At 45.8% G+C, this 14,460-nt stretch overlaps 1 protein-coding gene across 1 annotated transcript in view; it reads right to left on the reverse strand.

Moving 5' to 3' along the window:
• Positions 1–457: 457 nt before the first annotated feature.
• The window catches only part of MSRB3 (methionine sulfoxide reductase B3), a 108,380-nt gene continuing 94,377 nt past the window's right edge, over positions 458–14,460 (reverse strand). The window contains exon 7 of the mRNA XM_055808349.1: positions 458–1,459. Coding sequence (XP_055664324.1) covers positions 1,355–1,459 — 105 coding nt within the window. The 3' untranslated portion in view covers positions 458–1,354. The remainder of the gene's footprint in view (positions 1,460–14,460) is intronic.

A 14,460-nucleotide genomic window follows, 5' to 3' on the forward strand; every position in this document is an offset into this window, starting at 1 on the left:
TGGCAGTCTTGCAGGCTCAAGTGTCCCCTGGCAGCACCTGATGGGCAGCACAACTCTGGGTCAAGAGCCACAGCTCCCAGGCTCTGCTGCAATGCAGGACACATAGCAGGGGTGGAGGCCCAAGAAAAAACTAGACTGAGGGGTTCTTATGCACCACACATCACAGGAGCAGTCCAGGGGATGCTGTGGGGTCACATCTGACACCATTGCACTTCAGACTTGGCAGCCACCTGAGAAGACAATCCCCCCACAGTGAGCATATGTCTGCTGCGTTTGGTTTCAGAAAAAGTGAAAAAAAAAATGTTCTGAGCTTCCCAGAACAAAATATTTTCAGAATTTCATTTCCACAGGAAAGGTAAAACTTTTTAAAGTTTTATTCCAATCCAGAAAGAAAACTGTCTGAAAATGTCAGGATTTCCCACAGAAAGAAAATGCCAAGTTTTGACCCACACTACCCTTAAGTTATTTTTTTTTTTTAATTTTTTTTTAATTTAATTATTCAGTCTCAGAGCATGGATTGTTAAATATTCTGTGGAAACTGTAGTTTCAGAGCCCTTGTCCCTTATGAGGACATTTCAAATTTCTGCACCAACATCCTTCACCTGGAAATCATCTCATCTGTATGTCCCACCCCACGACTATGTGTTACACTACTGTGTTGTGGGCTATTTCTGTCCAAATATGGAACTCCGGCAGGAAAAGGAATGTCAGACTATCTGTTTAAAATAGAATTAAATGAAATTGTAACACGCGCCAAAAACATAATAATGTGCAAACAGAAAGGACCTGTGTTTCTCTGGGCACCAGAGAGAATTGGCTACACTTTTCCTGATAACATAGAAGGATGAGGTATGGTCAGGTCCTTTTGAATGCATCCTTAGTTTCTCCTAGCATGGAGTGTGGCTCCCTAGCTATAGGTGTGGGACCTGATTCTCTTCTGCTCGATCAGGGACTCTCACTTGCTCCTTGTAAAGCAGCCCCACAATGCTACTTAGGCTGCATGGGGACATTTTATCTTCACTTGCTACCTCCATGCACGAGTGAGTCTGCTGGCCTGCTCAGAGAAGGGTGGCTGATGGAAAGTTGGAGAGCGACCAGAAAGATGGAATTACTAATTTCTAATGCTCTGAAAAAACGCCAATTTTCAAAAACACAGAAGGCTAGAAATAAACAAGAAATTATAAACAAGCAAAATCCTTTCCATTTCAACTATTTCACCTGAAATTTTGCATACTGTCTTTCAAGCCGGCAAAAGGCCCTGGCTTCTCCTGCCTTCCTTCCTCAGAAGAGGAAGGAGCCCAGCCCTACAGAGGACAACCTTATTCACCAGGATGCAGAGCTCTGCTCTCAGCAGTCACAGTGAGCTGCCATTCCCGCTGGCCAATATGGACTCCAAGCATCTCCTTTCCACCTCAGCTGTATTCTCCACATTCCTGGTTCTGAACCCCTGTGTCATGGTCTGCAAGATAAGAATGTGGAGATATAAACGCAGAATAACTTCATCCCAGCTGAAGCCACAACATTTTTCTTTCTCCTTAATTCAGGAAACAGGATATTCCAGTGGAGGACCTGGGTCCCATCTATTTATCATTGTTGTTTGGACATAATCACATACTTTCAGTACAGAAGATCCAGATTCTTTTGTGGACCTTCCTAACAGGTCTTAACTCCCAACTTCTTGATACCTGCAAGTGAGTAATTCTGCTTGCAATAAAATATAATCTCCCAAGAGGACCTCTGATCTTAAAACAAATGCTGTTTAATTCACCACTCATTAGGAGAGTATCTGGATTGATTTATTGAGCACTTCTGACCCCAAATCTTTTGAACAGCATTCCTTCACGATTAAATAGGGAATGGATTTGGGCAACACTTCTGGCAGACAGACTGGAAGAACACAAGTGATTCTTAAAAACATTCGTATCACGTAATGCAATGTAAATATTCTACATGTTGGCACGCACTTGGCACAGGCCAGAATGGATACATTTTCCAACCAAGGCTCAGGCAACTTCTGTAGTAAATATGGCCAGAACAATTCATTAATTATACATCTGTGGATGTCCCACATTTGTGTATTTTAGAAATATACAGCCACATTCAATCAATCAGAAAAATGGCAATATCTTTGGGACCAAAGTAAATCAATGTTTTTGGTAAGTATATGACAGGCTGGGGCAGCAGAAAGCATTATATCTTCTAGGGAATTGGTTTCAGCTTGCTGCTTAATATTCAAAGAACAGAGAAATGGAAAGAAATATCCAAAAAGTCTTTTATAAGTGACTGGCTACAGACAAATGCTTTCTAGATGAGAATACCAAACTTTCTTCCTAGCTGTACCCAAGTAGTTGCAAACATGAAGAATTACATGGCCTCTGTACTTTGAGCATGTAAACAAAAAACATTGAACCTTGTAATAAGAATGAAGAATGCAAAATATAACCTCCTGCCATATGCCTTGCCATTCTCATTTTGCTGTAAAAGCGGAATGAAGCTATGGTTGCTGCATGGAATAGGCTGTTGGCTGCCTGCCTTTTTTGGCCAATGAAAGTATATGCAGTAAATGTGGTATGTGCCTTCCCTTCTTTCTGGTTTCTGGTTAACAGTAGAGTGCAGTATCTGGCTTGCCTCTCCTTGCAGAGATCCAAGAGCAGAGAATTTGCCAGAATATTTGCATCTACATAAATCATTAAGAACAAATGTTGCTTTAGGTGCCACTCGACTCTAAGCAAGGCCATCGGCACTCACGACTTTATCAGAAGATTCCCAAAAAAGTGAGCTATATCTTTAATCAGATCTCCTGTTTGCGGGAGACTAAGAAGCTGGGGAAAGGCTTGATTACTGGTTTTTGAAGATGTAGCCTGGGGTTTATCCCAACTGACTTTAGGCACCTAACTGCCCCTTTCTGGTGGGCTCCCTCTGCACTTAGCAGACAGCAAGGGCTCCTTCAGACAGTGAACTAGATGATAGAAGGAACTTACAGTGATTAAGGTCCTGAAGTAGGTGCCTGTTGCCTGAAGTTAGCAAGAACTGGGCAGAAAAGACCTACGATGTTGAACATGTGGCAACAATAAGGGTCTGACAGCATAAATAGAGGATTTTGCTGTGTGATGTAGGTATTTTCCTGTAAGTCTGCTCCATCCAGAACATGCAGAATCAAAGTTTTCTCAAAAAGGGGCACTGCTGGGCTGGCTCCTCTGGCTATTGCATGGTGTGTCAGAAGGGTTGGAGAGCAGCATCCCTTACTCCATGAGCACCCGCATGTCTGGGAAGGGTAAGCTGGTGGGACAGGTATGGACATCTCATCAGGCTTCCCTGCATGCAGGCTCTTGAAATGAGATTGGGCTGCCCTCATTGAACTGTTGCTCCCAGGAAAGCTGACCCTTCCACAGGCAGCTCCCCAGGGCATCCCCCATATCATGAAGTCGGGCATGGTCCCAAGCTGCTTGCAGAGGTGGGTGCCATGTGGGGCAGCCCACGTGGGTACCATGAGGGGCAACTCACCCTGAAGTGGCCAGGGTGGGTGGTTATGAAGCTGGCCATGCTTTTGGTCCTGCCATGGCATGCCCTGCTCTGGCACGGCCAGCAGGCTCTCTCCTGAGACACAAGCAGGAGCCTCGGCAGAAAAGAATGGAAACTGCCCATCTCCGCTCACTGTCTCATCCAGGGAACAGCACTTCTCCATAGTGCAGGCAGGGGAGGAATCCTTCACTCAGTAGGACCTACACACCCAAAAGCAACACAAAGCCATTAATGACCTTGCACTGCTAACAGGTGACAGAAAAACTTCATATCTTACACCTGCTTGCTGAAAGCGCACTGAAAGTTGTTCACTCTTCTGAAACCTTTCCAAGGGGCCACACAAGTGGCAAGCCGAATAAAGCCAGAGACAGTCAGATCTGCCTTTCGCTTGGGCCTTCTGGATTAAAAAAGATGTGGTACATGAAAGAGCTCTTTGAAGTCACTGATGTTGATGCTGCAGCACATTTGGGCGAGTGCAGAGAATACCACGGCTCACGGTGTCAGGAGTCAGGGGGGCCTTCCTCCTCGCACAGGGAGAAGCTGAGGATATCTGAGAGCTCTTTCTTATATACTATATATCTATATTCAAAGACCTGGGTAAATTTAGATTCTGCTGAAAAAGGAGAAGGGTTCATGACACAAGGCTGAGGGAAGAACAGCATCTGTCGCTTTGCAGTGGTGCTGCATCCTGTCTTGGAGATTGGCTGTGGTGTCAAACCCACCTTTCCCTGGGTGGCTGCTACAAATTATTCTGAAAGCAGCATAGTTTTGTGACATCGGAAAACGTTCTCTGCAGATGCCAGTGAGTGGACTTGTTTTTAACCTAAAGAAAACTTGTGATGTAGGGTCTCCAGAATAAAACATACAAGTACCTAGGGTAGGTAGCAATTTTAACAGCAATTCAAAGAGCTGCCAAATGACCTTTCTTCTATTGGTGGTGAAACAATTTGGTGTGCTAGAGATGGAGTCTTCCACATAGATTTGTTGTAAGGTAATTAGAAAGAAAGGGAAAAAAAGCATCATGAAAAACTGATAAAGAGAAAACCATCAGCTTTGTGTCACGTCCAGAGCCACTGGAAAATCCACATCATAAAACAGACTGAGAGTTTGTGTAGCTGGTGGAACTTTCCTCACGTTAGGGTATATTTTAAGCATTATTTAGAAAACAAACGTAAAGTGTCTCAAGCCAAAAGTGCAGCAAAGAAAAAAAACCTTGTCTCCCTTCTTCTGTCAGACCAACAGGCAATCATCTCACCGCCTTGCCCCAGCTGAACGCCTCCAGCTACTGCTCTCCAAGCTTTAGGACAAGCAGGTGGAGGAGACCAGTGGCACTTCTGGGAGAGCAAATGGTGCAAAGGATGGGAGCTGGGGTGATGTAGCAAGGTACTGGCAAAGGAGCAGGATGGTGCTTGTGGGGAAGATGGAGCAGGAAAGCCAAACAGTGAAGGAGGTGCATGATGTCATCACTGAGCCCCTTACCCCTGTCATCTTCCAGTTAAAAAAGGGAAATTTCTGGGGGAGAAAGCAACCCAAAGATTAATCCAATCTGTCCAGCTGGAAGCATTTCCCTGTTCATAAAGTCATGAATACTTCTCAAATATTCCTGTGTGATTAAAAAGAGGAAATGCAAATACTTTATGAGCTTTGGGTTATGGGATTAGGCACGTAATAGTTTTATGGGCCCGATCCTGTCTCAGCAAACATGATGGGAGGTCAGTTATCAAGCCACAGGGGGCAAGATAAAGCTCTATATGAGTTGCTATTTTTTACTTTTAAAGTTAGTCTTATTGGGCCCAGCCCAACTTCAGCTGAAGTCAATGAAAAGGCTCCTGCTGACTTTAATGGGAGTTGGATTGGCCTTATTCTCCTTTGTTAAGTAAAGTAATTTTAAAAGGTCAAGAGGTGAATTAAAAGAAAAAGAAACAACTACATTGATAAGCTTTATTCAATGTGCACACCTTATAGAGAAGAAGTGTTGTCTTAGCTGGTGAGAATAGTTCAAACTAGTCCTTGCAGACTCTGGCAAGGATAACAAAGTATGGTTTTACTCAAAAAAACCCAAGTGGAAATGAAAATTGCTGAGTTTTGATTTAATGATCTCTCAGTGGCTGCTATCTGCTCAATTTACAAATAAAACAAAAGACACCAAAGTTAGAGCCTAATCTCAATGAAACCAACCTTGTGCTGGTACAATTCCACTGAATTTAACAGATTTCTCCTTGATGCTTCAGTGGATTTCTTCTTGATTGGCACTGGTGGAAGAGCTAAAATAAGATGTTGTGTTTCTAATTGCTATGGCTACAGTTTGACTTGGGCTATGGACATCTTGCTCTGATTTCAGTACAGTCGCTCCTCCACCAGCAGCTGAAGCAACTTGTAGCCAAAGTGGCAGGGGAAAAATTAGGAGGAGAAGAAGATTAGTTAATGAATCTGTTGATGGTGCAAGAATGAGTGTGGATGCAGCTATTTTCCAAATGCTGTCTTGGCTCCAAAGAACTATGACAATCAAAAGGAGAGAAAAACCTACAGGGTATTTTCAAGTTGTGCTGTGTGAACCTTCTGGGGTTTGACTTGCACTCTGGGTCCTCACCAGCTCCAAAGAAGCAGACCACAGGTTTTATCACCGTATTCAGCAGATAAAACTATTGAATGAAAAGTTGCTATTTTTACACAATACCTTTTCAGAGTGCAGTAGCATCATAAATTATAGACCTGTCTCCCTCAGAACAGCTCTCATGCACTAGCTGTCGGAAGATGCTGTTGGCAATCAGCTTCACAAAATTTTTCTTTTCCAGATTATCCCTCTTCCAGGACGCGTTTTAGGATCCAAAGAGTATAAAACATGCTGAATTTCTTGGGAAATGGCTGAAGGAGTTTGGTTTTGATTTCTTTGCATTGTCCTTGCTAAATGCCTCATGCTGTGAAATTCAGATGGTCTTCTCTGATACAGGCAGTAGCTATAGGAAAATTACAGTGTATCCCCCCCCCAATTTATTGCCATTTTATATATAAAAAAAATCTCTACCAAGCTGAGATGAATCAGAGCCATCTTTCCAGCAGATGGTTAAAACTAAAGGGAGAGAAGGATGGCTTCATTGGGCTAATCCAAGAAAGAGAAAAGCCCTCTGAGCAGTTCCCTTTTGAGGCAGGTTAACAGCCCTGTGCTCAGCAGGTTCTGACCATCAATGAACTAACCCTTTCCTCCAACCTTGCCTCCTGCTGGGCAGGAATTCAATGCATGAGCAGAGGTCAGTGTTAATGCCATCTTGCTAAAGGCATCCAGCTTTCATTCACAAAACAAACCACTTTACTGGCTTCAGAGGGAAAAGTAAGTAACCCAGGAGAAAAAATGCGCAGATTTTCTATTAAGTGAGAATCAGTTTACGGTATAATATCAGTCGCAAAAGGGTCGAATCAAACATTGTTATAATATATCTTTAAGGCAGCTTCTTAAGTGAGAATCAAGGAAAGATTATTTTGCCCATGTCTAAGCTTAATGGCACACTTAGACAAATAAGATGAGAAACTACAGCTGCAGCGAACACTTGTGCTGCCTGTTGCAGTTTACAGAACAAACATTTGGAATCTATCTGGCTAATCATGATATATTTTTCATGTGATCATCTGTTTATGCTTCTTTGGTTTATATTTCTTGGGACTGGGCTGTGTGCCAAGGGGCTGGGGGCTGGAGTCAGCAAACACCCTCCCAGCCTCGCCAGACCCTCAGCAGTACCCTCAGCCACAGCTGCTCCAGCCTCACCTCATGGGAACAGCCCCCCCTCAACCCACCCTGCCAATCCTTTAGGATGCAGTGTACTTGGAGCTACATGTCTTAACCCCTCCTTTTCTTCCCACAGCCCCTCTTGCACTGGAGCCAAGGACCGGGCATGCATATGTAAGAACATCTGCATATGCTGTTTAGTGCACATTTTAACCAAAAAAATGCATGGAGCCCTGTGGTAGCTTGACTAGCAGGCAAGGCCACTGATAGAGGCACATGTTTCTGCACTTGTTTCCAAAAAAACCCTTTTTTCTTGTGTGGTTTGTGTTCACCAGCCCGCTTGGCCAGCAGCATGAGGGACTTGCCATGGCTTCCCACTGAGCTGGGAGAGCTGGGGTGGCCACTGCCACTGTGTTCCCAAGCCTCTGCACTGTCATCCCTGCACCAGACCACCTTCTCTTTCTGTGCGTGACTCCCACAGCTGTTTCGCCAGCTGTTACCTTCATCTTTCAGCCACGTGCATCTGCAGAGGCTGTGCTTTCCAGCCTGGCTATCTGCCTTGTGCCTCCCCATCCGCAGCCCCACAGCCTGCTTGTGCCCCAGGGTCCAGGGCTGATTTCTGCCCTCCCAGAACACAGCCAGCAAGACCAGGCTGCCCCAGTCAGAGGCTGGCCCAGGTCAAGTTGCTGGTAGTGCTGCTTGTGCCCACCACAGCCCCCATGGCCTCCACACACTAGATGCAGCTCTCTGAAGCACAGGTGAAGCAGCAACCTACTGCTACTTTGACATCAAATTGCCAAAGCTGAAGAAACAAAATCAGGGTGAAATTTCGCCTAAGCAGCTTTTAAGATGCTGGAAAAAGGTCAGCTGCATGCAAGATCTCCTGTTTGTCTCCCATAGAGGGAGCACAGATTGTCCAAAAAACACTGAAACAGATGCACTTCTGTAGCCATTGCAGAATTAAGAAGTTGAAGTAACCAGAAAACAGGCAAATGATGGCCTGTGCCTCCAGCTCAAGGAAAAGATGATTTTTAGAAGTGTTGCTGCTGCTTGTCCAGCCTCCAGCTGCAATGCAGCAAAAATGTGGTCTCCTCGACACTGCAGCACTCCTGCTGGGTGTTGGCAACAGACAGGAGGGTTCCGAGCAGCACCTTAGGACAGTTCTAGTTTTAGCAAAGGGGTAAGCAGCAGAGTGGCTGGGATCATCCTGTACCTTTGCAAGCTACAGCACTTCCTTGCAAGCACAGCACGACACTTCCCTGCAAGCACAGCTCTGTGTGTGGAGCCCAGGAAAGTACACCAAGGAGAAGGAAATGAAGAATGAACCTGGATAAGGCCACAAACACGTAGCTCCATAACAACAACCTACACTTACATGGTTACCCTGCTGATGGTCACTGAAGCTACACACTTCCCTGATTAAAAGGCAAATAAAAAACACATCAGTTCTCATACAGCAGCCATGCAGCCTCAGGACACATGGTTTGTCCAGCAGATGCGGGTCCAGTCCTGGAGGAGCAGAGCTGACCTCAGCCTCCAGGCACTTCAGCCCTGAGCCACCTCAGGCTCCTCACAGCTCATTCACATTGGGAGACCCAGGGTCTCCTCCAACCCAGAAAGCAGTCAGGCTGTGGTTTTGGTTCACAGTGAGGAGCCCTGTGGGTTTTTTTCTTTTTTACTGTTCAGCTCCATTTCCCAGCTACAGCTGCATTTGTGCAACAGTCCTGAAAGACTCCTGTTGCCTGGAGTGGGTGGACGGGGTGAGAGAAAGCCAGGAGGACCTCAAAGGCATGCACTACCTGCCTCTTAACATTTCCAGCCTGCAACCACATACTCTCGAGCTGCCACCTCAGCAGCTCTCCCAGCAGCAGCAGAGGACTGCAGGCTCGCTGCACAAGCAGCCCTCCCAGGCAAGGCACTGGCGCAGGGGCGTAAGGGCTGCAGTGTGGCTGTGCCATGAGTTGCCCAGAGGTGCTCGCCCTGGCTCAGCCGGGCTGGGGGCTCCTGGGGTTTCTGGCTCTCCCAAACGGAACTTCAGACCTTGCCCTTCACCGCAACAGCAGCTGGAGAACCTGTGTGTCCTTCTGCACACACAGACACTGTGACTCTGGTAACAGCGGGGGCTGCTATGCCCACTCTCCCAGCACTGCGGGATTTTGCAGGATGGACATCACTTTGGTGCCCAGAGGGCCACAGGCCAAAGCTGTCTCATCTGCTCTGACTCCTGGCAGGATTTGAGCCATTGTATGTGGAAAACAGGTCCTGACATCCCCTCACTGGGGAAAAGACAGCAGAAGTCCCAATACATAGCAGCCTGCTCGCCTGGAGACAAATGCATCTGTACTGTTCTAATGCCTCAGAGCTGAAAGCAGGTCCCATGCGGCTGGGCGTGATGAAGGATGGGGGCCTGGGGGCCTGACACACATGGCTCTGCAACCTCTGTGGCTCCTGGCAAAGCCTGAAAGGGCAGTGCTGCAAGCGGGACTGTCACGCAGAGCAGAAGGATGTTAAATCCCTGGCTCAAAAGGGTGAGTGAGCGTTTCTCTGTGCAGTCTCTACCTCCTTGAAGATGTTTACTTTGCTCCTTGTGCTTCCCCTCTATTTCCTTCCTCTCCATTTCACACCGCTAATACGTTACACGTAGGCTAACACTGAAACTGAAGAATTGAAAATGCAGTCTCAGCAGCAATATCCCTCGAACTGTGCTAGGAGGAGAAAAGTAAGGTAAAGCGGGTGGCTGAGAAAGGGAGCAGTGTGCTTGTCTGGTTGGTGGGTCCCCACAGGGAAGCCCAGGTGTGATGGGCTCTTCCTTCTTTACATCCCCATGGCATAGCATTGAAGTCTGTAAGAATACCCTGCAGATGCAGCCAAACAAAGCCACACAATCAACCCTTTGTAATCAACTGCCACCAAAACTACTGGTACGTGTCCTCACTACTACGCAGCGTGGCCAAGGAGTAAGACAAGGAGGTCCAGTGAGGAACATGCTGGCTGTCAGGGGGAAGTCCTCCTCTCAGGCTGGGATTTCCCAGTTCATTTGCTTTTGTAAAGAAATTATTTTTCATCATGCTTAAAGTCGGTTCCACAAAGTAAATCCTGTTCTTTGTTGTTCACTAGCATCACTGAGTCTTTTGGACAGGGCCTGGAGGCCTCTTCCCCGTGTTGAACATGTTAAGTGTCATGAAGGCGGTGGGGGTGGCTGAACAAGAATACAGCTGACTGCCAGAGAGGCTGGTGGTTGCTGCACTGGCAATTTTTCCTTTCACCAGTCATTTTTAGGCAAGCCAGGATGTTCCCTTCTCTTAACTCCTGGTCTAAAAGTACAAGCTCCAGATTGCTTAATATTCTAGGTGTTGAGGGAATTTGAGATTCCTGCAGTGGGACAAATGTCTACAGAAATTCTTTGTAATATTTGAGACTTTCTGTAATACTTGAGTGGATTTAAAATGTCTTTCTCTTTACAACAGCAACATGAGAAAGCACAAAGCCTCACATATCTGATGATTGCACGAGTGGGATTTTTTGGGAGGGGGAATTACTTCAGTCTGATCTTTCTCCATTATTTTTTATTTAACTATGCATTCCTCAGTTCAGCTTTACTTAAATGAAAAGTAGAAACAACAAAGTGGCCCTTGCGTGAGGAACAGCACTTGGAAGAGACAGTCCCTGGGAGACCACAGGTGCTGGTGGCCTCATTTTATATGACGGCGACTGATATCCACCAGTGTCTGGAAAAAACAAGTCTATCCATACGAAAACCAAATCTCATGTGAAATACAGGCTTTCATGGATCATCTAGTAAAGGTGAACGGTTTTCATATTATATTGAACCCTAGGAAATAAAAAGCAAACTGCACTGACAGGATGCATTGACAGTGCCCTTTCTATGGCAGATTTTTATGTGTTTTCCAGAATCGTTAATTCTCTTACTTCAGAGTCCCTCTCGCTGTGGATTTATGACACATTTCCTGCCTCCCTCCTCCTCATATGTTCCTCCATCTCTCTTACTTGAACTACTTTAAAGTGACACGTTGTCGCATATCCATGTGATGAAAGCAAGCACATAGCTCCAGACCCAACAGAGCGTGTTTCTTTGCAGCTTGGTGACCCCAGACCAGCCAACACATCCTGTCAATGTGAGCACAAATGCAAGGGACAGGCAGAGGGATTCCCACCAGGCAGGGAAAGGCCGCAAACTGGGACATGGAAAGGCTTGGCTTGCATGGAGCAGTCAAGATATTGCTCTTCTTCAACCCTTTGGATGACTGCTTGGGGCTGCCAGATGAGAAGTAAAACTCTTATTGCTTGTACACAGCCCATGATGGTGGCTGTTTTTGACAGTCCCCTCTGGAATAGTTACTCTCCAGTAACTTCTGCTACCTGCTGCAGGTGTAGTCACCTTAAAAATACAAAGTCACCTCACTGCCCATCAGCACTGTCACCAGTGACACACCCCCACCCCCAAAACCTCCCTCCTCACCCTCACTCTAAGCCTAGGGGGCATCTGCTTGCTCAGCCTCAAGTAGCAGGGAAGCAAGGTCAGCATCCAGACCAGAAGCTAAGGGTCTCTCCTGCATGGTCACACATGTCTGGGGACTAAAGCAAGGATGGCGAGTTAAAGGTTCCCTGCTCTCAACATTACTGTCTGACTGACCTCAGATGGCTCATAACTGCTTTTGTGCCTTAGTTTCCTCCTACGTAAATGATATGAGTCTACCTGTTCCCATGGCTTTTAAATTTTTTTCCTTTCTCCCTGTGTTCCTCCCCCGTTCTTACAGATTCAGCTCAATGTCCAAGAGCATCTGCATTTGCTAATGTTTTGAGGTTAAATAATTCAAAACATGTTTTGAAGTCCTTCTGCTTCTCAGTGCACTGCATCTCATAGAGGTGTGAGATTCTAGCACCAGCTCCAGACCCACAAGTGAAGTACATCAAATGCTGCAGGAGATCACTGCCTTTGCCCCACCAATGCACATCCCCATTCCCTGCCTAATCCAGGGAATCCCCTTGCTTCATCCCCCACTAAGAAATGTTTATCCTTAAGGCAGCCTCCCAACTCCCTGCAAAAATCAAAATGCAGAACACCTTTACAAATACAGTGCTTGTTAGTGCCCCTTCCCGGGACGTGTGTTCCTGGGTAGCCTTTCCAAAAGACATCTTGAGCAGCAGTAATCACTTGTCCCAAAGAAACAGCAGCACACAGCAACTTGCTGCCTTTACCTTCTGCTGGGCAGAGGCTTTTGGAAGATTTGCAGTTTTAAGGGATGTTTTCATTTACCTTTGAAATGATGTGGCTGCCTCCTGCAGCTTTCAAGAGGCTGCATGTAGCCTGGCTACACCATCATAGGGAAATTTCCTGTTCCTGGTCCGTGCAACCATAAGTTAAATCTCAGGGTTTCTCTGCATAAATGTGGATCTGCTCTGAAAAGCTTTATGGTGCCAGAGTCTGGAGTTCCTCTGTTGTGTAACCTCCACTTGCAGGATGCCAATGCTTCATAATGTTACAACTATCAAGGCCCTTTTTGCTACCACCAAGTAAAAAAAAAAGTATTTCCACCATAATGCTTTTCAAATGTTTATGTGAAAATATATAGACCTACTTTTTGATCTACTTGTAAAAGTCCCTGCAAGAATGTGTCTCTAAGGATACCAAAAGTTTTCCAGTGTTACCATGACTCTTAGAGCTTGCTATCTATTGAGATTAGCAAAGGGACAGTTTTTAAAGAGCCCCCTGGAAAAAGATTATAAAACTTCAGAGCTGTATGCTCATACCCTTCCACACCTTTGCAAAGGATTTTAAAAATTTGCATTAGTTCAAATGTGTGTCACCTGCAATAAAAATATTCATTGATAAAAACAATTCAAAGCAAGGCTTGCACAGAGCTCACCAGCAGTTGCCCTGAAACAACAGTGCTCAGCACCTTGCAAAATTAAATTCCTCTCCTGGGGTGAAAGACAGAGCAAAGGGCAAGGCAACCATGTTCTCACCCTGGCTTTTCACAAATGTGCATGAGACTGAGGGTCTAGGGTGGGAAGAGTTACTGTAGGGCAAGCAAGGGTGAGCTTGCATGTGTACACTTAATGTGCATACACACGGGATGCCTGAGTGAGCTGCATGTGTCACACTTGATGAGCAGCTGCCCAGGGCAACCTCGCTTAGCCTCCTCTCTCCCATCCATGCCAGTGGTGGCCTCTTAAAGAATATCTGTTAGAAAGTTATCAATCTGCTTCTGCTATAGACTCCCAGCTTCAAGCATTAAATTGGTTAGGATATCCCTGAGCTCACGTTTGTGCCTGTATCACTGGTTTTAAATAGTACATGTATTTCCATAATTTTGCCTAATCCCTTGGAATCATGTGTGCTTGTGCGCCCCATAACGTCCTGTAGCACTGAGTCCCTCAGAGTAACTCTGTGTTGTACAGAAAGGTTCTGTCTCTTGCTTCCGCTAAACTCCCTGCCTGGAAATGACACTGGGTCCCCTCTAGTTCTTGTCCCATAAGAAAGTGAACTGCTGTTCCCTATCCATCTTCTCAACATCACCTTACAGTAACCTGGTCATCTGCCAGGACACTTTATACACAGACAAAGAAGCAAGGTTTGAGACGGAAACAGTTAAAATCTCACTTTGACAGCTGCATATGTGGGAAGCGGCGTGTTCATTTGGAAGTGTGAGAATGAAGCCCGCTGTACACAGAGAGGTGGGCATTGGTGTGATTTCTCAGTTTAGACCTGGTCGCTCCCCAAAGACACTGTTCGCCACCGCTGCAGCAGTTGTAAGGAGCTTTAGAGCAGCTTTTTGGGAAAGTTCCTTAACTCAAGTTAACCCACTGAACAGTCTATTTCAATACTATAGCTTTGCTCTCAGCTCAGATCTGCGTGAATTGTGCTTGGGAGTTTAGCATATTAGAAAACCAAAGAAATGGGAGTGAGCCAACCTCTAATTCCATGGAAGCGTCACAGGAGTCCTACCCCCATCTAAAGTAATCTGCTTTCCAGTCCTCACCTCCAAGTTCACAGGTATGCTGTGCAAAGAGGTTCTCTCACCCAGCCCAGGATGTGGCTGTGAGTGCTGCTGAGCTTTGCTCTTTGTATTCTCTTGCCTTTTTCTATAGTGTACGTACTCTACCAAAAGACCAAGGATAAATCTACTTTCAAAGGGACCCTAAAATCTGAGAGAGGGACAGTCTACCTGAAATCTCTTAAGTGCATCAAGGTA

The sequence above is a fragment of the Falco peregrinus genome, chromosome 6 (genome assembly GCF_023634155.1).
Source record: "Falco peregrinus isolate bFalPer1 chromosome 6, bFalPer1.pri, whole genome shotgun sequence".
Classification (NCBI taxonomy): domain Eukaryota; kingdom Metazoa; phylum Chordata; class Aves; order Falconiformes; family Falconidae; genus Falco; species Falco peregrinus.